At 37.2% G+C, this 25,728-nt stretch overlaps 2 protein-coding genes and 1 long non-coding RNA gene across 3 annotated transcripts; all 3 read left to right on the forward strand.

The window, feature by feature from the left end:
* The first annotated feature begins 13,224 nt into the window (after nt 1-13,224).
* On the forward strand, nt 13,225-13,777 carry LOC131611936 (uncharacterized). The gene is made up of 3 exons (XR_009287238.1): nt 13,225-13,277; nt 13,359-13,645; nt 13,749-13,777. It is a non-coding gene; the product is annotated as an uncharacterized LOC131611936 (long non-coding RNA).
* A 2,673-nt stretch (nt 13,778-16,450) lies between these two features.
* LOC131614204 (uncharacterized) lies at nt 16,451-17,716 on the forward strand. The gene has a single exon (XM_058885826.1). The coding sequence runs from the start codon at nt 16,451-16,453 to the stop codon at nt 17,714-17,716; it is 1,266 nt and encodes a 421-aa protein (XP_058741809.1).
* Nucleotides 17,717-21,240: 3,524 nt separating this feature from the next.
* LOC131614205 (uncharacterized) lies at nt 21,241-22,491 on the forward strand. The gene has a single exon (XM_058885827.1). It carries the CDS (start codon nt 21,241-21,243, stop codon nt 22,489-22,491), a length of 1,251 nt encoding a protein of 416 aa, XP_058741810.1.
* Nucleotides 22,492-25,728: the final 3,237 nt, after the last annotated feature.

Consider the following 25,728-nt stretch of genomic DNA (forward strand, 5'->3'; position numbering starts at 1 on the left):
CTTCCCAGTTTCTTCCTTTGGAGTCAGGAGAGCCAATCTAGTTCCTTCTACTGCTTGATTTTTTATGGCTGGATCCTCTTCATTTACAACACCTCGAAATGGGAGGTGAGCTTCAAAAGTAGAGTTGAGCCATAATTGCAACAACCAGAAGGGACCAGCAAAAAGCAGAGATCCTGTTTTATAGCTCTTGACAAGGTCTGTTGCCTCACCGAGATTCTCATAGAGAAATCCTAGAATTAGCTGGCTTAGGTTTAGCTTTTTTCCAGCATGTAGCTGATTAGCCATGCAAAGATATCTCTTTGCTACTTGTATGGACCTAGAACAAAAAATGCATCTCGAAAGCCATAGTGCTAGAAATGCAATATGTTCTTCATCTGAGACTTATGCGTTCGCTGCATCATGATATTGTTGAATGAAAGTAGTGTAAGTGACCGTTGCTTCATTGAAGTTGATGGTGTCAGTGTCCATGAAATGGGGATCGAAGGTTTCTCCAGTTGGTCGAAGCCCTGTGATAGCAGCTACGTCAAAGAGGGTAGGGGTGACCATTCCACATGGAAGGTGGAAAGTATTGTGAGAAGCATCCCAGAAATAAACTGACGATACTAGCATGGTTTGGTTATATTCTAAACCTGTTTTGGATAACTGGATTAAGTCATAAATCCCAAGTTGTTGCCAGAAAGAAGCCTTTTGTTTTTCCACCTTCGCTAACCAAGCGTAGTACAAGTCATGATCTTTTGCTAAAGGGATTGACCTAAAGACTTTCACGAAATTGGTTACATAGTTTAACCTAATTTTCTCTAAGGCCAAAGAGGTTTCAGTCGAGGTTTCTTCTGCGTGATCAGGGTTAGCTAAGATTGGATGGCCATCTTCGTCTATCATATTCTTGCTAATTAAAGGTCTAGTTTTATAATAAGCAGGGAAAAATTTACTCAAAGAGGGGTTAGTTCCTCCTGGTAAAGGACCCATGAAGGCATGAGTTTTTCCAGAAAGTTCAAAAGGAATGATTACCTGAGAAGCGTAGATAGCGCGCGCCTCTTCAGTATTTAGGTCTGGAATATGTTCTTGATTCCCTATTTGTGTAGGTTTCTGGAATTTTTGAACAGGTTGAAGAACATTTGAAGAAGACGCCATGAGTAAGTTTGATTTGAGAAAATGGGTTGAATGTAACCAAAGAGGATTTTCTTTTCTATGGAGAAAGTAGGAAATAGAAGTGAAAGTTATGAGAGGGTAGAAGTTCAAGTATTTAAAGGTGTAACGGAAACCCTTTCAAATCCTTTGGGTAAAAGTCAAAAGACACGCGGCAGGCGTTGATTTAATCCAACGGCGGTCGAATAGTTATTAGCTTTACTCCTAGTATATAGGAGTAATGATCATGAAGTAATGCTAGAATGTGGGAATGTAAGTTCTAAGAAGACATCTTTGAAAATGACAAGACGTTTTGAAAGTGGAGTCATAAATAATTATGATGTTAGTCAGTTGTCTTGGAACTCTAAGAAGTGAGTAAAACTAAATCTCGTCATAACAAGAAACGCCTATTTCTCTTGTTTTCGAAACAGGCATTTATTGGGGGCAATTTGTTAGCTGAAGATTTCGTTTAGAAAGAATATCCTTTGAAGAGTTAGAATTCGAAGGAAGATGGTTACTGGTGACCATTTCTGAGTTTTAAAATGGCTACTGATGACCATGTTTCGAGAATGATTGTTTAAGTTGAAATGAGGATAGTTAGAAATGGAGCTAGTTCAAAGAGAATCATCTTTGAGACTTAAACATTTTTTGCGAAATATGTAAAGTACTGAAGCTTAACGTGTTTTCGTGGCATTCTCAGTTCTGATCACGTTGCCACGCGTTGAAAGAGGATTCAGGTGGGAGGATTTGAATTTCGAAGTAATCTGTGTAATCGCACAAGGACAGATGGCATCCCAGGGATTCTTGTGGATAACGTGGCATCAAATTAGTGTAGGACCGTTAGGGTCGAAATTAGTATAAATAAGGGTCTTAATGTTAGGATTCCGGGTGTTCATTTTGTACAAATCACTCACAAACCACTCAAGTATCAAGTGTTTAGAGAACGAGTTCGCTGAGAAATGTACGTATGACACCAACACCAGTTTAATACATTTGTACTTCATTTTTATGCAAAGTATCTTTTCAATATTATTGCTTTCATTTACTTTCTGTTATTTACATTCCTGCACTTCTTTTATTTCGTCTAACTTTCACTTCGAAGCACTTTACATTCCTGCATTTAACATTCTTGCACGTTACATTCTTGCACTTTACATTCCTACATTTAACATTCTTGCACGTTACATTCCTGCATTTAACATTCTTGCACGTTACATTCTTGCACGTTACATTCTTGCACTTTACATTTCTGCAGTTTACACGCTTTTATTTATATTTCTTTGTCGAAAGTCATACTTACGTGAATAACAAGTGTTGTTTTTAAGTAAACATTCATACTATCATATCACAAACAAGTTTTCTCGAAGCCAGAACAAACAAGCATGAATCAAATCATATCAAAAGACAATTGTTTGACTATGTCCTAGAATCAATCTAGTCGATCCTGCGAGTAACCAAAGTATATTTTATAGTTTGGAGGACTAGCGGTTGTTTACCGGAAATCATCGTAAACAGGTAGTCCATGTGACTTTTTTTTACAGTTTTTTTTTTCGTAAAACCCCATATGGCAAGGGGCAAAATAGCTATTAACCCTAATTTAAATATTACGGTGTGTTTGGTTTGTCAGATAATTGAATTTTGCAGATTTAATTTTAATTAAATTAAATTCAGTACAAGTGATTTATATTTAATTATATTTATATAAAACTGAATTAAATTATAAATTTCAATGTAAAAATTACTCCGAATTAATTTTAGAGGCAGAAGTAGGGATGTCAATTGCCATAGTTTGGGCAGGGTATTATAATATCCGTCCTCATACCTGCGGTATGAAAAATTCCTATACCCCAGTCTAAACTCACGTGGACACCAATATTCATACTCGTACTGATATTCTATGGGTACCTCAATATCCGTACCCGTACCCGTTTATCTGCATTTGTAGTAAAATTAATTATTTAATTACAAAATATCATATAATTTGAATGTTCTTTAACGATATTAAAAAAAATTATGGATATTATTGTTGAGTTAAGAAATAAATAAACATCTTTATTAAAATGTGTAATAGTATAATAGCGATATATTTTTTAAAACTTGATAAATGTGCATTTTTATATAGGATTTAATGAAAATACACCTACAGTGGAAAACAGTTTTATTTTGTCAATAAAATCATAACCCTTAATTTTTATAGAAATTTGACTTTTTCTTTAAATCACATATAAAATATTTCTTTTTAAGGGTTGTGATACGCTTACCTTGTTTGCATTAACAGTGCACTACCTTTAAGTTCTTTTATATAATAATACAAATGAAATTATATAAATATGTAGTGTTAGTATGGAGCGGGTGGATAGTAAGGTATGCGTGCTCGTATCCATATCCGTTTATGTTAATGGATAATTACTCGTGTCAGTATCCGTACCCATTTTCGAGTTTTTATTCTATCTGTTATGAGTACTTTTTATGGATATCCATAGAATATGGGTCAAATTTTAACTTCAAATAAAATTAATTTTAAATACAGAATTAATTATATTTTTTAAAATTCAAACATTTTAAAATCAATTTTAAATCTCTAAAATTGATTATAAATTTTGTAAATCATACATTTTAAAATCAATTTTAAATCTCTAAAATTGATTATAAATTTTGTAAATCATACATTTAATCATCGACAATCAACATGTGATATTTTAATACTTGAATTTGACGTATTATTATGGGAACTGTTCCTTTTCGAACTAAAAGGCATCGTATATGATGCGTGTGTTTTATCGTTCTTAATTCTTAAAAAGAAAAAAAAAACTAAGAGATTGAGCAATGCTATAGTACACGAAATAAATGACTAACGAAACAAACAAATATGGACATCTCTTCACTTTTTTTGTTTAAATTAAATATTATTAAAATAAATGAGAAAATATGAAATAGTTTTTTTTGGGTAGAATACACATTCGCGTGGTTTTGACGAAAATTCTGTCGTACCATTTAGCATTTTTCCTAAGAGATTACTTGGTAGTGAAAGATTGAGTTCTGAAAGTGTATTGCTCTCCAAATTTCAAACTTACTCCATTTTATTAAATGCTAACAACTTTTTGTATAATACTATTCATACAGAGGGTTAGACAGTAAAATGGATCTATGTTATTTAGTCGATTGGAAGATTAAATATCAAAGTTTAGAAAAAATAATATAACTCATTATTTAAAGTTTTTTTTATAACTATATTCATTTATGCAAATTGTTTGTATAAATAAAAAGAAACATAAATCTATTAAAAATTAATAAAATATAAATAAGAATATTTTGAAATTAAATAATAAATAATAATTATTTTATTAAAATTAAAATATTAAAAATATAATAATTATTATTATTTTTAAAAGTAAGAACATGAATATATTTTAAAAATTAAATAAAATTTCCTTGTATTAATAATTTTTTCAGTTATATATATTATATATTTGTTAGCGGAAGATTTCGACTAAAGAATTGTGATACCTTGGAGTGTTGGATTATGATGAGGAAATAGTTCTCATAAGCTATTTAAGTTTTTTTCTCTTTGGAAGAAATGTTATTCGACCAAGAGTAGCTTTTGTAATATTTACAAGTATCCTTCGACAGAAGCGCTAGCATGGTCGAAATGCTAAAGCAGAAAGATTTGAAATTCAAATGGATCGGCTTTGTCTAGCGGACGCGTGAGAACATCTGAAGTGAAGTAAACGTTCGAAACGTCAAACGTGGCAGAAATCTATGTAGAGTCTGTTAGGGTCGAAATAGTATAAATAGGAGTGCTTTTGTTTAGATTGGCATGTTCGAATCAATATACAGAAAATTCACAAAAATACTCGAAGTACCAGCGTGAGAGAAAAGAGTCTTTGCTGAAACAATGTATGTGTGAAGAACATCATATTTACATTTCATGTTATTTGTTTAATGCAAAGTTATATTTTAAGTCGAAGTTTATGTTGTTTATGCATTTACTTTATTTCGTTTTGAAGTCATTTACTTATTGCAATTTACATTAGAAAGTTGTATATGTTTACAAACTAGAAAGATTATTGAATATGAATCAAATCACTGAAACACTATTTGACAATGTCCTAGGATCAATCTAGTCGATCATGCGAGTAACCAGATTGTTTAAACACTTTGGAAGACTAGCGGTTGTTTTTCAGAAATCACTGGTAAACAACACTATGCCAAATTTGTCTTTTAGCAGCACCCCTACTAAAGCGTTTTTAGTAAAAAACGCTGGTATAGGTTTCCCTTAAAACAAAATAAAAAAACACGCAAAAAAAGCGCTCTTAAAGAGGGGGGTACGAAAGCGCTTTCAAAAAGCGCTCTTAAAGGGGGGGGGGGGTACGAAAACGCTTTCAAAAAGCGCTCTTATAGGGTGGGGTACGAAAGCGCTTCTCAAAAGTGCTCTTATAGGGGTGGTTATGAAAGCGCTTTTGAAAGCGCTCTTATAGGGGGTTGTCTACGAAAGCGCTTTTGGGATAAAAGCGCTGGTATAGTGGGTATATATGAAAGCGCTTTTCTAAAGCGCTCTGGTTGCCTTAATTTAATTAAAATTGAAATTAATATACTGAAATTAGTTTTGCGCTCTCGTCACTTTCTCTTCTCCAGTACTGTTGTCTTCCATCTTTCTCTCAACGAAAATCCCTTGGCTTCTGCAAATTAAAGAACCCTAGCCCCTTGTTGTAACCTCCATTCAACTTACGAAAATCCTCCATTCAACTTACGGAAGAACCCTAGCCCCATTTTTGTAACCCTAATTTCTTATGAATTGGAAAATTGCAACTCACAGAAATCTCACCTTGCTCGAATTCGCTTCGTGGAGTTACAAGTCCTCTCACCAACAACAACTTTGAATTCATTTTGAGGTAAATCTTCTCTCATTTTTTCACGATTTTCGCTCTGATTGTTTAAAGTTGGTGCTGCTCTGCATAATCATGCTATTTTAAATTGCTATTCAGCCATTAAAAACCATAATACTGCCATCATCCACAAACTGACCATTGTAATTAGCATCCTTTGGTTACTTTTTTTGTGGAAGACCATGGTTTTGGTGCTTTAATTTGATATATGAATTACTTTATTTTTGCTAAACCTGTTATACCCTTGCAATCTTTTGTATGCTTATACTCCAATTCTAATATGAGTTGATATTGTGCTCAATCTTGGCTATTGCTTCCTTATTCCAATTCTAATTTTTTATATTAAGGAGTGACGTTATTATGAGTTTGTTATAGTTTGGAAATTAGCTCAATGAAATTTATTAAGTCTACTATTGGATGAAGCTTTATTTTAGTGGTTATATTCTTTCAAAAGGAAATAAGTTGTTCTGTTATCCTTATTGTTTTTTGTTTTTCCTATGTTAGTTCTCAAGACTGGAAGGCCGGACTTAAGATTCCACCAGCTGATACACGCTATAGGACAGAGGTATGTTAATAGTTATGATTCTTATGAATACTTTTATGCTATCTAATACATCAAGTTTCTCGTTATATGCATTAGAAGGTTAGAACTTGTACTGAATTACTTAGTTTTTTTATGGGTTAAACCCAGTAGTTTAGTTTATAATGATTGATGTACAAAATGGATCACTTGGTTGTAGAGATCGATAATCTACTAGACACTAATATCTTTACTCATTTACTATGATTTCATTGGGCAAAAATATTTGAATATTAGGCGATAGTGGTCACATTTTTATCCAGAGAGACCTCTCCCTGACTAGATAGCATGTTTATGATTTGTTTATATTCCTATGCTTTACTGAGTTATTGTTACTATTTTAGTTTTAAAGAGGATTTATATATTTTATCATTTTTATGTATTTGATTCTTCTATGTTTAATTTGGAGATCCCTTTGTCTTCGGATTTGTGGAATCTGTTTTATGTATTCTATTATACGATGACTTATGATTGTCTCTTTGTATCTGCAGAATCTGAATCTCTAAAAGAAAATTGCTTAACCTTGTTCCCAATATATCACCACTCTTCTTTCTCCTTAGTTCAGGTTTGTGCTCTTAACTATACTTAAGTATACTTAAGTTAGGTTGTTATGCTTCAGGTTTTGTTGACTTATTGGAACTATGTTTCGTGAGGTTTTATATAAAAGTATAAGTTTTGAAGTTCTACTGTTATTTTGATTACATGAAAATTGTCGCCTTTGCATGAGAGTGACCATCTTGAACTATGAGGTTGACTTTATTCTCTCTTTGATGATATACAGTATACGTGAGAGTGACCTTATTTTTATCACATTGTTTTTGTAGTTTATCAAATATAATTTAAGTAGAAGCTTTTGGGTGGAACAATTTGAACTTATTACCTCTTGTCAAGCTCTTATACAATGACAGTGCTATGCATTGTCAATAAGAAATTCAATTAAATGCTGAAATTAAATTGTTCAGCGGAACTCCTTGTTGGTTAATATCTCTAACATGCATCGTGTGTGTGTGTTTAATTTTACAGAATACTAATTAGGTATTCTGATTAGGTATTCTATTATGATGATAGCTATATTTATTATCTTGACAGAATTCCTTAGTACCTGATAGAGAAACCAAGAAGCATTTGTTTAGCTTAATTAAGACATGGATAAGACATGGATGAATTCAAACCGATTGTCGAAAGAGTACGAGAAAGGGGTATGGGAATTCGTTGAGTTTGCGGTTGCGCACTCCGAAGACCCGCTTCGAATGCCGTGTCCTTGCCTGGGTTGCTGTTATGGGGGTAAGGTTGACGGGAATAAGTTGGCATCCCATTTACTACGGTTTGGAATTGATAGAAGTTATACATGTTGGACAATGCATGGTGAGAAAAGTAACGGGAATGCTGAGTCGAGATGTAATAGGAAGTATGCTTCAAACGACGATTGCACAGACACATACGATTGCGATCGAGTCGAAGAGATTGCAGAAGCGCTTGAAGAAGATCTTGCGGATTGTCCCAAAATGTTTGAGAGGTTGGTAAGCGATGCAGAGAAACCGTTGTATGATGGTTGTTCAAAATTCACAAGATTGTCTGCGGTGTTAAAGTTGTACAACTTAAAGGCGGACAATGGATGGTCGGATAAAAGTTTCACAGAGTTATTAGCCCTTATGAAAGATATGCTACCAAAGGATAATGTTCTTCCCAATCGAACGTATGAAGCCAAAAAGATGTTGTCCTCTATTGGCATGAGCTATGATAAGATACATGCATGTCCAAACGATTGCGTTTTGTTTCGAAACGAGTATGCAGCGTTGAATGAGTGTCCTAAATGTGGTGCCCCTCGATATAAGAAAAAGTTGTCCCCTGCTAAAGTCTTATGGTATTTTCCTATAATTCCGAGATTTAGACGCATGTATCGTAGTGAGACCGATTCAAGACACTTGACTTGGCATGCAGATGAAAGAATTATTGATGGAAAGTTGCGACATCCGGCAGACTCACCACAATGGTCGAAAGTTAATACTGATTATCCTGAATTTGGAAAAGAAGCAAGAAACCTTCGGTTGTCATTGTCTACTGATGGAATGAACCCGCATGGTATTCAAAGTATCTCGCATAGCACATGGCCTGTGATTCTTATGATCTATAACCTACCTCCGTGGCTATGTATGAAGCGTAAGTACATGATGTTATCTATGCTAATTTCTGGGCCTAAACAACCAGGGAATGACATAGACGTATACTTGGCACCCTTAATCGAAGATTTAAAGTTTTTGTGGGAGAACGGTGTGGAGGTTTACGATGGGTATAGGAAGGAAAGTTTCAACTTGAGGGCGATGTTGTTTGGAACAATTAATGATTTTCCAGCATACGGAAATCTATCCGGGTACAGCAATAAAGGTCAAAAGGCGTGTCCCGTTTGTGAAGATGAAACCGATACGACACGATTGGAGCTTTGTCAGAAGAATGTCTTTCTTGGCCATCGTAGATTCTTAAATTCTAATCATCACTACCGTGGGTGGAGAAAAACATTCAACGGAAAGGCCGAACATGGTACAGCCCCGCCTTTTTTGTCAGGTGATCAAATTTTTGAAAAGGTGAAAGATGTGAGCACTCAATTTGGCAAGCCTTTTGCACATTCACTTGTCAAGGGTGGGTGGAAGAAGAAGTCCATTTTTTTTGAACTTCCATATTGGAAGTCGTTGTACGTAAGACATTTCCTGGATGTTATGCATATTGAAAAAAATGTATTTGACAGCGTCATAGGTACGTTACTCAATATACAAGGAAAGTCTAAGGATGGCATTAACATAAGGAAGGACATGGTAAACATGGGGATGAGAACTGAATTGGGACCCGTGACGAAAGGAAGACGAACATATCTGCCACCTGCTGTTTACACTCTATCTAGAAAGGAGAAGAAAACATTGTGTAAGTTCCTCAGTGAAGTTAAAGTTCCAGAAGGCTACTCTTCAGATATTAGAAGACTTGTGTCCATGAAAGACCTCAAGTTAAAGAGTTTGAAGACGCGTGATTGTCATGTTATAATGGAACATTTTTTACCAATAGGTATACGTTCTATTCTGCCAGAAAAAGTAAGAAGCGCAATAACTAAGCTGTGTTTCTTCTTCAGGTCAATTTGCAGTAAGGTGGTCGATCCCGCGATCTTACCAACATTGCAAAAAGAGATAGTTGTTACTTTATGTGATCTTGAAATGTATTTTCCTCCCTCGTTTTTTGACATAATGGTTCATCTAGTCGTTCATCTTGTGAAAGAGACACAATTGTGCGGACCAGCTTATATGAGATGGATGTACCCTGCTGAACGTTATATGAAAATATTAAAAGGGTACGTGAAAAACAGAAGTCGACCGGAGGGTTGTATTGCCGAACGATACGTTGTTGAAGAAGCGGTTGAGTTTTGTACTGAATATCTGTCAAATGTTCAATCAATTGGACTCCCCAAATCTCATATTGTCGAAAAAAAAGAAGGAAAAAGGCTAATTGGAAATAAAGTTGTGACAGTATCAATGGTCGAACGGGATCAAGCGCACTTGTATGTTCTGCACAATGAGATTGAGGTTGAGCCGTATGTTGAAATGCACAAGGTTGTTCTCCGAGATTTAAATCCAAATAGAAATGAGAACTGGATAGTACGAGAGCACAATCGAAGTTTCATACCGTGGTTTAGGGATCATATTTATTCAAAGTATCGTTCAGATCCTGCTTCAGTAACAGAAAGGTTGAGATGTTTAGCCTATGGTCCAACTGTAATTGTGCTTTCTTATAGCGCATACGCTATTAATGGATACACATTTTATACCAAAGAACAGGATGATAAAAGTACTATGCAAAATAGTGGTGTTACCTTGGTAGCTGAAGCAATGCACATATCAAGTGCGAATGACTTAAATCCGAAATTTGCAAATTTGTCATATTTTGGGGTTATCGAGCGCATTTTGGTGTTTGATTACGCGAAGTTTCAGATTCCTGTATTTGGTTGCAAGTGGGTTGAAAATAATAGTGGCATACGAATGGATAAGTCAGGATTTTTGCAAGTGGATCTCAATAGGGTAGGGTACAAAGATGAGCCTTTCATTTTAGCCTCTCAAGCTAAACAAGTGTTCTATGTCAATGATCCGACAAGTACGAAATGGTCTATAGTGCTTTTATCTAACAAAATAGTTGATGAAAACATTGAAGATCAAGGTGATATTGGTGTTGGCATTGAATCTTGTACAAGAAACGATCAAAATGAGAATGAATCTTGTACTAGAAATGATCATAATGAGGGTATTTGGATCAATCCAACCGTCCGCGTTGTTAAGAGACGCGTAGAACACAATCCTACCAAGAAAAGAAAGAGACGTTAGTGATAAAGGTAATAGTATACATATTCCGACTAATTTGTTTTATTCAATTTGTACCGATTGTTTTAATCAATAGTATAGTACTTATTCAATTTTGGTGCATATTCTCGTTTTGTACATAACTTTTGAACCATGTATCCGTTTGTCGACTTCTTTACATGTAACTATACTATTTTGACGATTCCGGAGCTGCTCATGCACTTATCTTTACATTTCGGGACTGTTTTTTTATCGGTTTTGCTTCTGCCCGTAATCAAAAGTCGGGCTTAGGGTCTGAATTTTGGAAAACCGACTTTATTTTTGAGTCCGTGGGGACGTTTTACCATAGCCATGTAAATTTCGTTCAATTCCGACAACTTTCTTTTTTGACGCTTATTTTGATTTGTACCGATTTCGTTTCCGATACACTTGTACATGCATGGTTTGACTTCCATTTGACTTGTATAGATTGTTAGCTTATTAATAGTGTACTAATGTGCTTTAGTTTGTTTGATACAGGTTAAATGGCTCCGGATAGAGATGCTCCACCTGAAAACTCACAAGAAAACTCACAAGAAAGAGATGCTCAAGAAAGAGATGCCACGGATACAAATGCTCCACCTGATACTGAAGCAAAAGAAGTTGCACGAGGCATCACTATTATGAAGGGAATCGTTCGACATAGAGACCAAGGATTAGTATACCGTTTGGATTGGAATTCTGATAAACAAGCAATTGGTCCTAATTCTGCAAAGTTGACAAGCTATATTGGTACACTTGTTCGTATGCATATTCCGGTCTCCACAGCTAAATGGAATCTGAAAAGCGAAGAGTTGGATGCGAAAAAAAAAGCGATTTGGGACGAGCTTCAGGTATATATCATATATGGTTAATTGTTGTTATTATCTTGACGATAAATTGTTTAAATTACTTATACTAACACACTATGCGTATGTTTTTTTGTAGAGGACTTTTGAGATACCAGATGATCGTAAATGTTACATACTTAGTTTGGCCGGCAAAAGATATAGAGGGTGGAAAGCCTTCTTGACAAACACCTATCTTAAGGATAAAGATGGAAACTTTCTTGAAGAGGCACCGGGACGGCCAAAAAAGTATGAGATCTTCATTGGTGAAAAAGATTGGGCTGAGTTTGTAAATCAAAGAGATGAAGATTTTCGGAAAAGGAGTGCCACGAATAGTGCGAGAGCATCCAAACCCGCGTATCCATACAAAAAAGGGCGTATGGGATATGCACGCTTAGAGGATAAACTTGTAAGTAAATAGAAATGCATTTTAATTAATTGTCTAAATGTGTTTTATTTGACGATTTTATCATTTGTGTCAATGCATAGTTAGAGGAGTCTAAAAGTGAGGAAACCTCACTTCCTGTACATGTGTTGTGGAGGGAAGCTCGTGTGGGCAAGAGTCAAGCTGTCGATCCCGAAGTTCAGAGAGTTTTTACTGAATGTGTAAGTATAATACTGTGTCTTTAATTAAATCAAATGTTTTTTAATATATAAATGATTTTTTGATGTAAATGAATTACAGGAGACCTTGTCGCAATCGGCATCCACCGGTGAGGGGAGCGTACTTAGTAGAGCACTAGATGCTCCTGAGTATCCCGGTCGGGTGAGGGGTAAGGGTCATGGTGTGACTCCAACCTCTTTTTACAAGAGTCCTAGGAGAAGAAATCCTTCAAATGAAGAAGTGTTGCAAAAGTTGGCGGAATTGCAAGCACAAGTCTCTGAATTGCAAAGAGATAAAGAAGTGTATATGAGAGAAAAGTGCAACACTTCATCGGTGAAAGAAACTAGTGATAAGGCTAGTATCAACTATCAAAGGAAATTTCCCGAGGTAATTATAATTTTTTTTCCTTTTAAATTGTTCTATTTTATTAATGATAATGACTTTATATTTACTATTGGTTTAGGGCATTTCATCTTGCCAACTATACTTATCGGAACCGAATTATCGACTAGTTGGCAAGGGAAAAGTGCACAACACTTTGGGAGATTTACTTCACCATAGACCACTCCCGGATGGACACCTGAAAGTATCGGTGGATGTTGTAGTAGATCATGATGCGATGCTACCGGTACCTGACATGGTCTCAGAGACGACATTGCTGCGAGATGCAATAGGATCATTTGTTGCATGGCCCTCGGAGCTCATTACCATTAGTGATGAGGTATATTGAAAACGATTATGAATCATTTAGTTTTCGAATGTCAATTCTAAACCGTTTATTAATTATTTTTTACATTTTAATTTTAGACTGCTCCTATAAAACCCACAGTTAAGGGTAAAGGGATTTTACAGGAGGAGGAGTCCGTTGCATCACTAAAAGAGGTACATTTAAAGTGTTCATAATTAATCTGAATCTAAATCTGCATGATTTTATATTTTACCTAATACTTATATGATTTTTAGGCATCCGCTCGGGAGTCACAACAAGTGACGCAGCAAGTTCGTACCGTACCACCCACTGGTCCTCCGAAGCCAGCGGGAAAAAAAGGCGGTGCTTTTGTGCCTCGATACCGGTCGACGCTCGCAACAATGGTTGATATGTCCGATTTGAAGGATGGTGCTTTACGTGAAATCGTTATGGATGAAAGTGTCTTCGGTATTGAATTCAAGTCACTTATTACAATTGATGACTTGGAGGAGATTTTTAGGCATGATCAACTAGGTGTCACTAACATGCACTCATACATCCGGTAATATTCACTCATCCGATATATTATTTAATTAGTCCCACAATATAATTTATTTACACATTTCAATGAAAATAATCTAATGTTTATTATGTTTTTATTTAAGGTTGTTGTATGACAGAGTGTTGCGCGGGAATCCATTATCTAACAGATTCCGTTTCGTGTCTTCCGCCCATTGCAGCGGAATGGCAATTGCTTCAGAACCGGAATCAGTTAGACAGCACTTAGTCGATAGATTCATGTCCACCGGCAATACAGAAAGTCTGCATCTTTTGGCGTATAATACCCGACCAGTAGGGTTAGTTTCTCATTCTTTGTTCATCAAATCTCTGTTTCTTTTGTGTATAGCAAAATTTTCATATAACCTATTGTTTTAATTTATAGAGCACACTGGTTGCTGCTTGCTATCAACCCTATAAGGGAAGTCGTGTATTATCTGAATTCGGTAAATGGTGAATGGACCAATTATCCGGCCATGAAGGACATCGTTGATTTGTAAGTGGAATCGTTCTAAATATATATTCGTGTATATTTATATATTTACTTATTTGTGGGATTGATCTAAACATATGCTTTTATATATTTGTTAATTAGATCAATACAAGTGTTCCGAAGTCAACGGGACGCACAGGTATCCCGAACTAAATCTAACAACATTACTTGGATCCAAGTGCAGGTACATTATTTTTCACAATGTTGCTTATAATATATTTATGCTACTTGATAAAACAAGACAACTATAGAATCTTATTTGTTTTTCTATGTAGTGTCCGCAACAGCGAAATAGTTACGATTGCGGATACTTTGTTTTGAGGTATATGAAAGAAATCCTTCAGGCGAATCAATTAGAGATTCCGCTCACGGTATGAATTTTTAACTTAAGATAATTTCATATAATTTATTACATTTAACTAAACATACCATTCATATTATGTTTTTGTTTTGTAGTACCTTGACGAATTCCGTGCTGCTGCGTACCCGAAGCTTAAGTTGGAAGAAATCAAAGAAGATTTGTGTCAATTTTATATTAAGCGCTTTTTCATGTAGGATTTGTGTCGATTTGAACTATAATATTATTGATGTTGTAATGATGTATATATATAATTTTGGATATTATAATGGTATTATATTAGTATATATATATTGTCTTACTGATGGCTGAAATAATATCGTCGAAAATAAATTACAGGTCAAAAATATTACAGGTTGAAAACATATTACAGGTCGAAAATATTACAGGTCGACTGGGAGGATTAAATTACAGGCTGCACATTAAAATACCTCATTTAGCAACGAAAGCGCTTTTGAAAAGCGCTCTTAAAGGCCCACCTACTAAAGCGCTTCTTTGTAAAAGCGCTGCCAAAGATTAATAAAAAAGCAAAAAAAAAAAAAAAAGCAACATACTAAAGCGCTTTTGGAAAAGCGCTCTTATAGGGGGGGCTATCAGAGCGCTTTTTCCAGAAAAAGCGCTCTTAAAGCCCACCCTATAAGAGCGCTTTTCCAAAAGCGCTTTAGTATGTTGCGTTTTTTTTTTTTTTTACTCTCACAGGGGGGCCTATCACAGCGCTTTTCTGGAAAAAGCGCACTTAAAGGGGGGCCTACAAGAGCGCTTTTTCCAGAAAAGCGCTCTTAAAGGGGGGCCTACAAGAGCGCTTTTTCCAGAAAAGCGCTCTTATAGGGGGGCCTACCAGAGCGCTTTCTTAAGCGCTTTTGTTACCTTTGCCAGCGCTGCCTTTCACAGCGCTTTTAAAGCCCAGAAAAAGCGCTTTTAAAGCCCTTCCGTGTTGTAGTGCAAATTGGCACGCCCAGTGGGACCGTGTCATAGTGTTATCATCAAGTATTATTCATTTCAATTAGTTTGTAGATTTAGTGTTTTTGTTGCCATCTGTGTTGTATGAACCTTAGGAGTGGTAAGATTTTCGATAATAACCAACCAATACCTAAGAGGAAATATACTAAAAGAATGGCGAACAACACTAACAGAGGGGGCAACAAGATCCTCCACAGGGATCGGGAAATAACAATGCTAGTGCAACAGACACTACAGGTCCCAATGCCCAATCACAACCCATGTTTGCGCAAACACATTCAGTGGCCGTAAGTGGTCCAATACATGGGTCTACACGAACGACCTAGGGAAATAATTCAGCATCCGTTGCCGCTACAACCGCGGCAGCCACTCCGTCGAACGCACAAAGTGAGCCAGATACCACCATTTGGTACTCAGGGGACTCCCCCTCCAAACCAAGGATTCAAAAACCAGAGACAATGGAGAGATTCACCTTATGGGATGCCATATTCTTACATGGCAGGTTTAAGTAGTAGTATACCTGTTTATACTACACCCAATATGTCAGCTTTTTCTCCATTCCAAAATTCTGGTTCTGGTGTGAACAATATGGGACAAAATGGCCAGAGTCAAAATGTCTTACCCACACTAACAACGAATAATCAAGCATCGTTCCGACAACAAATAGACGCCAATAATCAAGATATGGTAGGTTCGTTGGCCAGAGAAATGAGGGCTATCTTTTCTCCTTTAATACAGAACATTAACAGAACTAATCAAGATAACTCTGAGACATGTCAACAATTGTCAGCGCAGATGGGTCAAATAGCAAACTTTTTAGGCGCTCCTGAGACCTCGACGCACTGAAGGACAAACCAAATAGTTATTCAGGAGGATGAACCAACCATAAATCAAGTTCGACCACCAAGACCACCCCCCGAACCGAACCCTTGAGGGCAGGATTAGAACAACAAATAGTTCGACACGACACCCCTGAAGAACAATCTGGGAGGGTAGTGATGGTTAATAGAAACCAAAATGCTGACGAAGTGATTCACAGGGTTAGGCAGAATAATCAGATGGAGACAAATCTAACTGCTATGATAGAGAGGATTATGGCCCAAAATGATCTGAACATCGGACTTCGAAGGCCGAATTATATATCTCCTTTATCAGATTATGTTTTACAAACTGAACTACCTAGGGGTCACAAGGTCCCTAAGTTCACTAAATTTTCAAGGGATACTAGTAAATCTACCACAGAGCACATAGCCAGGTACATGACAGAGGCTGGAGATTTGGCGAACAATGAGGATCTAAGGATGAAGTATTTCCCCAATTCTCTAACCAAGAACGCTTTCACATGGTTCACGATGCTACCACCAAATTCTATAGATACTTGGGCTCAGTTAGAGAGGTTGTTCCATGAACAATTCTATATTGGTCAAACCAATATAAGTCTCAAAGAATTGGCCAGTATTAAAAGGAAGTTTACGGAACCCATAGATGATTATTTGAACAGGTTTCATCTGTTAAAGACTAGATGCTTTACAGTGGTGCCTAAACACGAATTAGTCGAAATGACCGTTGGAGGCTTAGATTACTCTATTAGGAAGAAATTGGACACACAATATCTCCGAGATATGGCCCAATTGGCTGATAGGGTTCGCCAGGTTGAAAGATTAAAAGCTGAGAAGGCTAGAGCGAACAAAAGTTATAAAAAGGAAAGGGTTACCTACGTCAAAGTAGACGAAGGAGAACCAAAGATTTATGAGGACCAATATGGGTTCAAAGAATGCGAAGTGGATCTAGCCAAATTAAAGGAAGCAGGCCCTTATACCTGCAAGATGATCACACCATCAAATGGGAAAAATCCCGTTGAAATTGAAAAGAAGTTTCCTAAGAAAACATATACATTCGACATAACTAAATGTGATGAAATATTCGATTTGCTTGTGAAAGATGGCCAAATGGTTTTGCCTCCTAACATTAAAATTCCTCCGTTAGAGCAACGGAAGAAGAGAGGCTACTGTAAATGCCACAATTTTTTGGGCCACAAAACCTCACAGTGTTTTCTTTTCAGGGATCTTATTCAAAATGCGATCAAGGAGGGACGTCTGAAGTTTGCAGACAAAGGAAGAAATCAAATGAAGATAGACGCTAATCCCCTCAATATTGCTGACACAAATTACACTGAGCCTATTGGAATTGACATGGTTGACATGGTTGAAGTTGAGGCAAGAGGGAACCCAGGAGATGAAGAAGATGTCCAAGTTGGAAAATAGGTTACTGTTGACCTGAAGGAGGATGTCACATCTGAGGCTTCAGTTGAACCAAAGACTACTGAAGGTCTTGTTGGAGAGACAACTATGGCTAACGAATGCCTAAGGAAGAAGTTTTGAAGAAATGTCGATTGCCCATGGCGCCAACTTAGACGTCAACATGGTCAATCTGGACCATTCAACCCCAGAAATGGAAGAGGTTGAAAGTTGTTTGAAGAAAGAAGGAGTGCAGTCTCATCATCCCAAACCTGAGGAAACTCAGAAGGAATACCGCTGGAGATGTCACAAATAAAGTTCTGAGATGCTGTTATGCCCAAGGTGCAGTATACAGGTGAATCCGAGGGTAGCAGAAAACTATGAAAGGTGGCAACGTGCTAAAACTGACAGAAACTGGAGAAAAGAAGGTGAATTGCTAGGAGTATATTCCTAACCTGGAGAAAGCCTATTAGGTTTTCTTGTTCGCTTCCACAAAGACGAAACTGAATATTTGATATGCCCCAGATGTGGGGCAGTCTATCATTGAAGGTTGTTAGAATCCTTTGAAAGAATCCCCTCCAATCAGAATTGGGATGCCCGCGGGGACAATCCATATCTTTACATTTTTGACAAAAGGGGAATCCCAAAAAGACAAGATAGTCCACATCCAAAAGCAAGAAGAGTTACCTTCAAAGTACCATCAGAGGTTTTAGAGCACAAATGGGCTCAAGTGGGGCCAAAGAGAGACAAAGGGAGAAACTTCGACAATGGAGGAAGTACGTCCTGGGCTTACAGAAAGAAGTTTCAAGCATCAGAAAGGGAAGCCGTTAGATTGGGGAACTACAAGGGTAAGAACCCTATGTCAAGATCCCAGTGGAGAAGGCACTAGAGGCTGAAGAAAGCAGAAAAGGGGACATCTTCGAATGAGATTGGAGAGTCCAGCAGTACTAAGACTTTCCCAAATAAAACTCACTCAACTAAACCTCCTATGGGAAGAAAGCTATTCCCTTATGGGGGCAAGATGGATTATAATAAAGCTGAAGAAGAACAAATGAGAGAGGACGATATACCTACCTACTGATGGCTTCAATTCTGATGGAGTCTTATCTTTACACATGAATTGTTGCAATGTGGTCTCTGTATTACCACACGAGTACAATCAGGAAACCGAGATTGATGATGATGAGGTTGATGCAGCGGAATTGGTGAAGCATAGTCCCATGTGTTATTACGTCCTTAGTAATGGCGCCATCGAAGAGCAAAATTCCCAGTTCGAGCGACCACATCAGGGGATGCAGAATCACCTCAAACCCCTATATATAAGGATCAAAATCAAACAAGTGGGAGTAAATAAAGTTCTGGTGGATGGAGGAGCTACAGTGAGTCTCATGCCTCAATTCATGCTGAAAAAGTTAGGAATGTTCGATACAGACGTGAAACCCCATAATATGGTCTTATCAAACTATGAAGGGAAGATAGGACATACTTTGGGAGTAATTCAAGTGTATTTAACTGTGGGATCAATCACGAGGCCTACCATGTTCATGGTGGTACTAGCGAAGGCCAACTACAACTTGATCCTTGGGAGGGAATGGATCTACGGTATAGGGGCAGTACCTTCGACCATGCATCAGAGGGTATCTATCTGGAGAACATATGGCATAGTGGATAACATAGAAGCTGACCAAAGTTACTTCATGAGCAAAGTAAACCAGGTGGATAAGGAAAACTTCGACAGGAATCTTGGAAATATAAGCCCATGTAGCCCAGTTGAAGATGCTTATTCCCCAAACAAGAATGCTCTATACTTTCTGACTCTCCACCCAAAGGGTTTTCAATGGAATCGTGAGATCATGGGAGACCCTGAAGAAGAAGGATCAACAGAAATACGGCCTTCGGGCTGGAACGAAGAGGTTGATTATGTCTGAGTCTTCATTCTTCGAAAATATTTCGGCTTATATGGCTGAGAACAAAAGAATAGCGGCTCTCGAAGCCGAAATTATTGACATGGTTGTTGAGGCCAAAAGTATTATGCTAAATGATACAGGACAGGGGGCAAACTTAATGCTAGAACCTCCTGAAGAACATGTACACGAGGATGCAATTAATCAAAGGTTGGACGCTATCTACGTTGAAGAGCCTTTGGGATTTGAGAAAGATCCAGGATCATCAAGCGCGAAGATGTTAGCTCAGGACCTTTTGAAGAGATTGATCTCGGAGATGGAACCACGAAGAGAGTTACATACATCAGTGTTAAACTGGACCTTAAGATAAAAAACAGGTTAGTTGAATTACTAAAGAAAAATAAAGATTGTTTTGCTTGGGACTATGATGAAATGCCTGGTTTAAAGAGAGATCTGGTCGAACTAAAACTGCCTATTAAGGATGGCAAGAAGCCCATCAAGCAGACACCAAGAAGGTTCACTCTAGAGATCCTTTCGAAGATTAAAAAGGAGGTCGAAAGACTTCTTCGCTGCAACTTCATTTGAACCACCAGGTATGTTGAATGGATTGCAAATATAGTTCCAGTTATTAAGAAAAATGGTTCTTTAAGAGTGTGTATAGATTTTCGTGATCTGAATGCAGCAACTCCTAAGGATGAATACCCTATGCTTGTGGCAGAAATGCTAGTTGACTCGGCTGTAGGATATGAATATCTTAGCATGCTCGATGGTTATTCTGGATATAATCAAATTTTCATTGCATAAGAGGATGTTTCTAAAACAACCTTTCGTTGCCCAGGGGCAATAGGCACTTACGAGTGGATCGTTATGCCTTTTGATCTTAAAAATGTTGGAGCAACATACCAGCGTGCAATGAACTCTATTTTTCATGATTACATTGAAACCTTCATGCAGGTTTATATAGATGACATAGTAATAAAGTCTATATCAGACAGAGATCGTATAACTCATCTGGGCGAATCATTTGAAAGAATGAGAAAACATGGCTTGAAGATGAATCCTCTTAAATGTGCATTTTGTGTGCAGGCTGGAGATTTTCTGGGCTTTGTGGTCCATAAAAAGTGGATAGAGATTAATCAGAATAAAACAAAGGTTATCATGGAGACCAAAGCGCCATCAACTAAGAAAGAATTGCAATCTTTGTTAGGGAAGATAAATTTCCTGAGGAGATTTATTTCAAATTTAAGTGGTCGAATTCAAGCCTTCTCCCCTCTTTTGCGTCTGAAACATGGAAATTTCGAGTGGACAAATGAACACCAAGAGGCATTTGAAAAGATAAAGCAGTATCTGACGAATACGCCGATCTTATCACCACCAAGTGGAAAGAAGCCCATGAGATTGTATATATCAGCTTCAGACACTACTATAGGTAGTATGTTAGCACAAGAAGATGAAAATGGCATTGAGAGGGCCATATATTATCTAAGTAGGGTATTAAATGATGCAGAAAATAGATACACTTTGATAGAAAAGTTGTGTCTATGTTTGCATTTTTCATGTACTAAACTCAAATATTATATAAAGCCAATAGATTTGTATGTTTCTTCGCATTTTGATGTTATTAAGTGCATGTTATCAAAGCCAATAATGCATAGTCGAATTGGAAAATGGGCTCTAGCCCTAAATGAGTACTCTTTGGCCTTTATGCCTTTAAAAGCTATGAAGAGGCAAGTGGTCTCAGATTTTATAGTGGATCACGCAGTGGTCAAAACTCCTCAACTCCTAGTTGAGTTGAAACCTTGGAGATTGTTCTTCGACGATTCCACCCATAAAGATGGTAGTGGAGTTGGGATTCTTCTAATTTCTCCTGATGGAATTCCAACAAAACTCAAGTATAGAATCTACGGACCCTCATGCTCAAACAATGAGGCAGAGTATGAAGCCTTAATAGCAGGACTTGAAGCCTTGTTGGAATTGGGGGAAACTAGGGTCGAAATTAAGGATGACTCAGAATTGGTTATCAAACAATTGACGAAGGAGTATAAGTGTATCAAAGAGAACTTGATCATGTACTTCGTCATTGCAAATAGGTTGCTTAAAAAATTTGAATATGTAGACATAAAGCATGTCCCTAGAATTAAAAATCAGGAGGCTAATGATTTAGCACAAATAGCTTCAAGATATAAGATCTCAAAGGAGAAGCTGGAGGAATTGGTCGAAGTAAGAGGAAAAGCAATGGCAACCAAATTGTCTCCAAGTGACTCAGAAAGAAATCATTTAGGTTATGCTAACGAAGAAGAATTCGAATTGTTGGCTATTGATGCTTTAACAAGCACAGATTGGAGAACTCCAATTATAGAGTATCTTAAAGATCCTTTGTTGAACACAGACAGAAAAACCAAACATAGAGCTTTGTCGTACATTTTGATGGGTAATGAGTTATTCAAGAAAACTCCTGAAGGCATCTTATTAAAATGTTTGGGTGAGAATAAGGCGTACTTGGCATTATCTAGTGTTCATAGTGGAACATGTGGGGCACATCAAGCAGGCCATAAAATTAAATGGTTGTTTTTCAAATACGGGATGTATTGGCCTACCATGCTAAAGGATTGTATAGAATTTGCTAAAGGCTGTCATGAATGTCAAATACATGTAGGAATGCAACATGCTCCTGCAAGCGAGCTTCACACAATTATCAAGCCATGGCCATTTAGGGGTTCGGCTTTAGATTTAATTGGTAAAATTCGGCCTACCTCATCTAAAGGTCAAAGGTATATTCTTGTTGGAATTGACTACTTTACTAAATGGGTCGAAGCAGTGCCTTTGGTAAATGTAAACCAAGAAATGGTCATAGATTTCATTCAAAAACAAATATTATATAGATTTGGAATCCCATAAACTATAACAACAGATCAAGGATCAGTATTTACTGGTCGAAAGATGCAAGAATTCTCAAAAGAAATGGGATTCAAGTTGTTAACATCCACACCTTACTATGCTCAAGCAAACGGACAAGTCGAAGCAGCAAACAAAATAATCATTGGTTTAATAAAGAAGCATGTAGGAACAAAGCCAAAAAACTGGCAAAAGACACTAGATCAAGTGCTTTGGGCTTTCCGAACCTCTCCTAAAGAAGCAACAAATAGTACACCTTTCTAGTTAACGTTTGGACATGATGCAGTCTTACCCGTCGAAATCTACCTGCAATTAGTACGGATACAAAAGCAAGGAGAAATCCCATATAACCTATATTGGGAGATGATGATGAATCAGTTGACAGAATTATACGAAGAAAGGTTACGCGTGTTAGAAGTCTTGAGGAGGCAGAAGGAGAGAGTAGCAAGAGCATATAACAAAAAGGTCAAAGGTAAAACTTTTGTTATAAATGATTTAGTTTGGAAAGTTATATTACCTATGGATAAAAATAATAAGGCTTTGGGAAAATGGTCTCCACATTGGGAAGGACCTTTTCGAATTCTGAAATCATTCTCAAATAATGCTTATGAGATAGAGGAACTAGCAGAGGATCGAAGGATCCTAAAAGTAAATAGGAAGCATTTAAAGAAATATAAGCCATTTATGCATGAAGTTAAGATTGCAACAACGTAGATATCAGAAGTTAACATTATAAGCTAAAATGGCGAATATATATTTCATTCCAAAATATTCATTTTTCCAAAATGGCTACATATTACATAGAAGTACAAAAAGTGATGCATAAAACCAATAATGCATCATCATTAATAAAATATCCTTAGAAGATAATTTCAGTCACGACCAAATCGCAGCTTCTCTAGATCTATTTTCCCCCCACACTCTGTTGCAAGGAAATCTGATAATCCCGCTGCACGCATCTTCTTGATCACACCCGTCTTGATGAAGACGTGAGTCAGAAGTCTTCCATAAGGAATGAAAAGGACCCACCTTGGCGTGAGTCCATTATATTTTCCTTAAGATAGTTGAAAATAGCAAGAGGTATACTTATCTTTTCCATGTGAAGAAAAGTATATAAGAACCTGAGGTCTTCAAGCATTATTCTGTCTCGATCTTCCGTCCTGGGACGAAAAAAACAAGAACTTGATGCCAGATCCTGCCTATAAAGGCAGTAAATGCCTTATTAGGGTCGGTAAACACCACCCTCAGGACGTCGGAGACAAGCTTGCTATCATATTTAGCAATGCGAGCTCCAATGGCTTCACACTTAATCACTTTTGAAATGATTTTGGTAGTGATGGTGATATGGAAACCAAAGATGTTGGAGTGGATAGCTTCTCTGCCCTCACGATCCCGATGGACAGTTGCATTCCTCCAGAAGTTAGCAAGAACAGATGGATAGATAGGTCCATCAAGGATAGTTAGGTAATACTCTAGATTTTGTTTTGCAAACATACGGGGAAGATTAACCCATTGATCTTCAAAATCAGTAGGAGAAAGAATCCTTTCCTTAATGATATGAGGAATGTTTTCTTTGGTAGAGAAAGACATGATAAGGGAAGTAAAAGAGTTGTTTTGTTTAGAGAGAGTGAAGTTATCGTTGTTTTGGAATAACAAAATAAGAAATATTGAGAGGTTTATATAGGAGTAACCCACATTAGGGTTGGTTACGCAAAAGCAGTAGTAGTGGACCACGTGTTGAATCCCTAGAGGGGAGTTGTATAGTCCGTCGCGGTTGTGCCTTGGAAGTTGAAGCTAAATCATCACACGACCGACACACTTGAGGACTGAATAGACGTTTGGGAAAACATGTCATGATTAATTGACGGTTACTTGCTTAGGGCACCCAAAGGTCTAATCGAAACTTAATGACCATAGGGAATGCCTAACGTTATGAATAGTCATAATATAGAGGTAATTATTACAGCTAAAGTAATACTTAGATTGAGATATTCAAAGTAGCCAAAAAATACAAGTTTTGTCTTAAAGAGAATTACAAGCAAAAGTAATTTAAAGATTGAAAAGACTAAAACGGAATAGAGGCCTTCATTCGTTGATATTTTACCTTCGCCAAACCCATCTTGTACTGGGCTGCCACTTGGATTTCCTTCAGACGAGCAACCTCTGTGTCCATAGCAGTAGATTTTTCAACATGTTTGACACTTTGCTTCGCCAACTTGTCCGCTTCTGTGCTGTCCAAACCTTGAATAGCAGCTTACTCTGTCTTTGCTATGGAAATTTTTTGCTTCAGCTCTTCGATTTGAGATTCCCAGAGTTTAATAGAAGAAGCATAATTGTTGAAGTTGGTTCGTTATAGTTGTTGGGCAGCAAGCAAATTCTCAGAAGCTTCGTAAGCAACAAGCGCTTCGTCGAATTCAGTAGATTTGGCGCGTTCGATTGACTTGATTTGTGCAGTAGCATCCATTTCTCTGTTTCGTTCTGCCTGGACTTGATCAAGTAGATTTTGAATATCGATAAGGGCTTCGCCTACATCAGTAAGGTAAGCAGTGATGTTGATATTACCTATTAGCTTTTTAATGCTCGAACCAGCACTCGCTTCTGTCCTCAATTTCTAAAGGTCAACTTCGGAAACAGACTCTTTCACTTGCTTCAAGAGATCGTCATAAGATGCTTCAGATGCACTAGTGCCAGAAGGAGTCGAAGCCCCAGACATACTTTTATTAGAAGAGGATTCCCTCTGAGCCATCATCAGTTTCACGTATCTAAGAGGGTCTTTATGCTTCAGGGTAGTCATTTCCTCTCCAGTAAGTGGCAAAGTTGGGTTCTGGGTTGCAGCAGGTTGAATAGGATTGGGTTGTGTGGTGTTTGCAGCAGCAGTTTCAACAAGAGGATCCTTATTCATTTCAGGTTCCGTCTCTTCCTCAATCATTCTTTCATTATGGTCAGAAGTTGGTTCAGCGTCCCCACTGGATAGATTATCATCACAATCTCTAGGAAAACTGGCATGAAGAGAAATATTGTTAGGAGTCTCTTCAGAGTCTTCACCTCCTGAGTTTTCTTCTTCAGCGTGTGCCAAATCCTTTTCCCTGTCTTCGACAGGAGAAGAAATCTCTTATTCTTGCTGAGCGTCAGTCTGTTCAAGTAGTGGTGCTCCAGTCGAAGATCCTTTGTTTTGAGAAAAATTACTTTGGGGTAGAGGTTGGTTCCCTTCATCTGAGGGATCACCTTGATTGGTGGCAA

This window comes from Vicia villosa, linkage group LG6 (assembly GCF_029867415.1).
Source record: "Vicia villosa cultivar HV-30 ecotype Madison, WI linkage group LG6, Vvil1.0, whole genome shotgun sequence".
In the NCBI taxonomy this organism is placed as follows: Eukaryota; Viridiplantae; Streptophyta; class Magnoliopsida; order Fabales; family Fabaceae; genus Vicia; species Vicia villosa.

Bases quoted from the DNA above. Each gene is read 5' to 3' on its own strand.
- LOC131614204 (XM_058885826.1), top strand. From the start codon at position 16,451: ATGGTTAATAGAAACCAAAATGCTGACGAAGTGATTCACAGGGTTAGG.
- LOC131614205 (XM_058885827.1), top strand. From the start codon at position 21,241: ATGCATAGTCGAATTGGAAAATGGGCTCTAGCCCTAAATGAGTACTCT.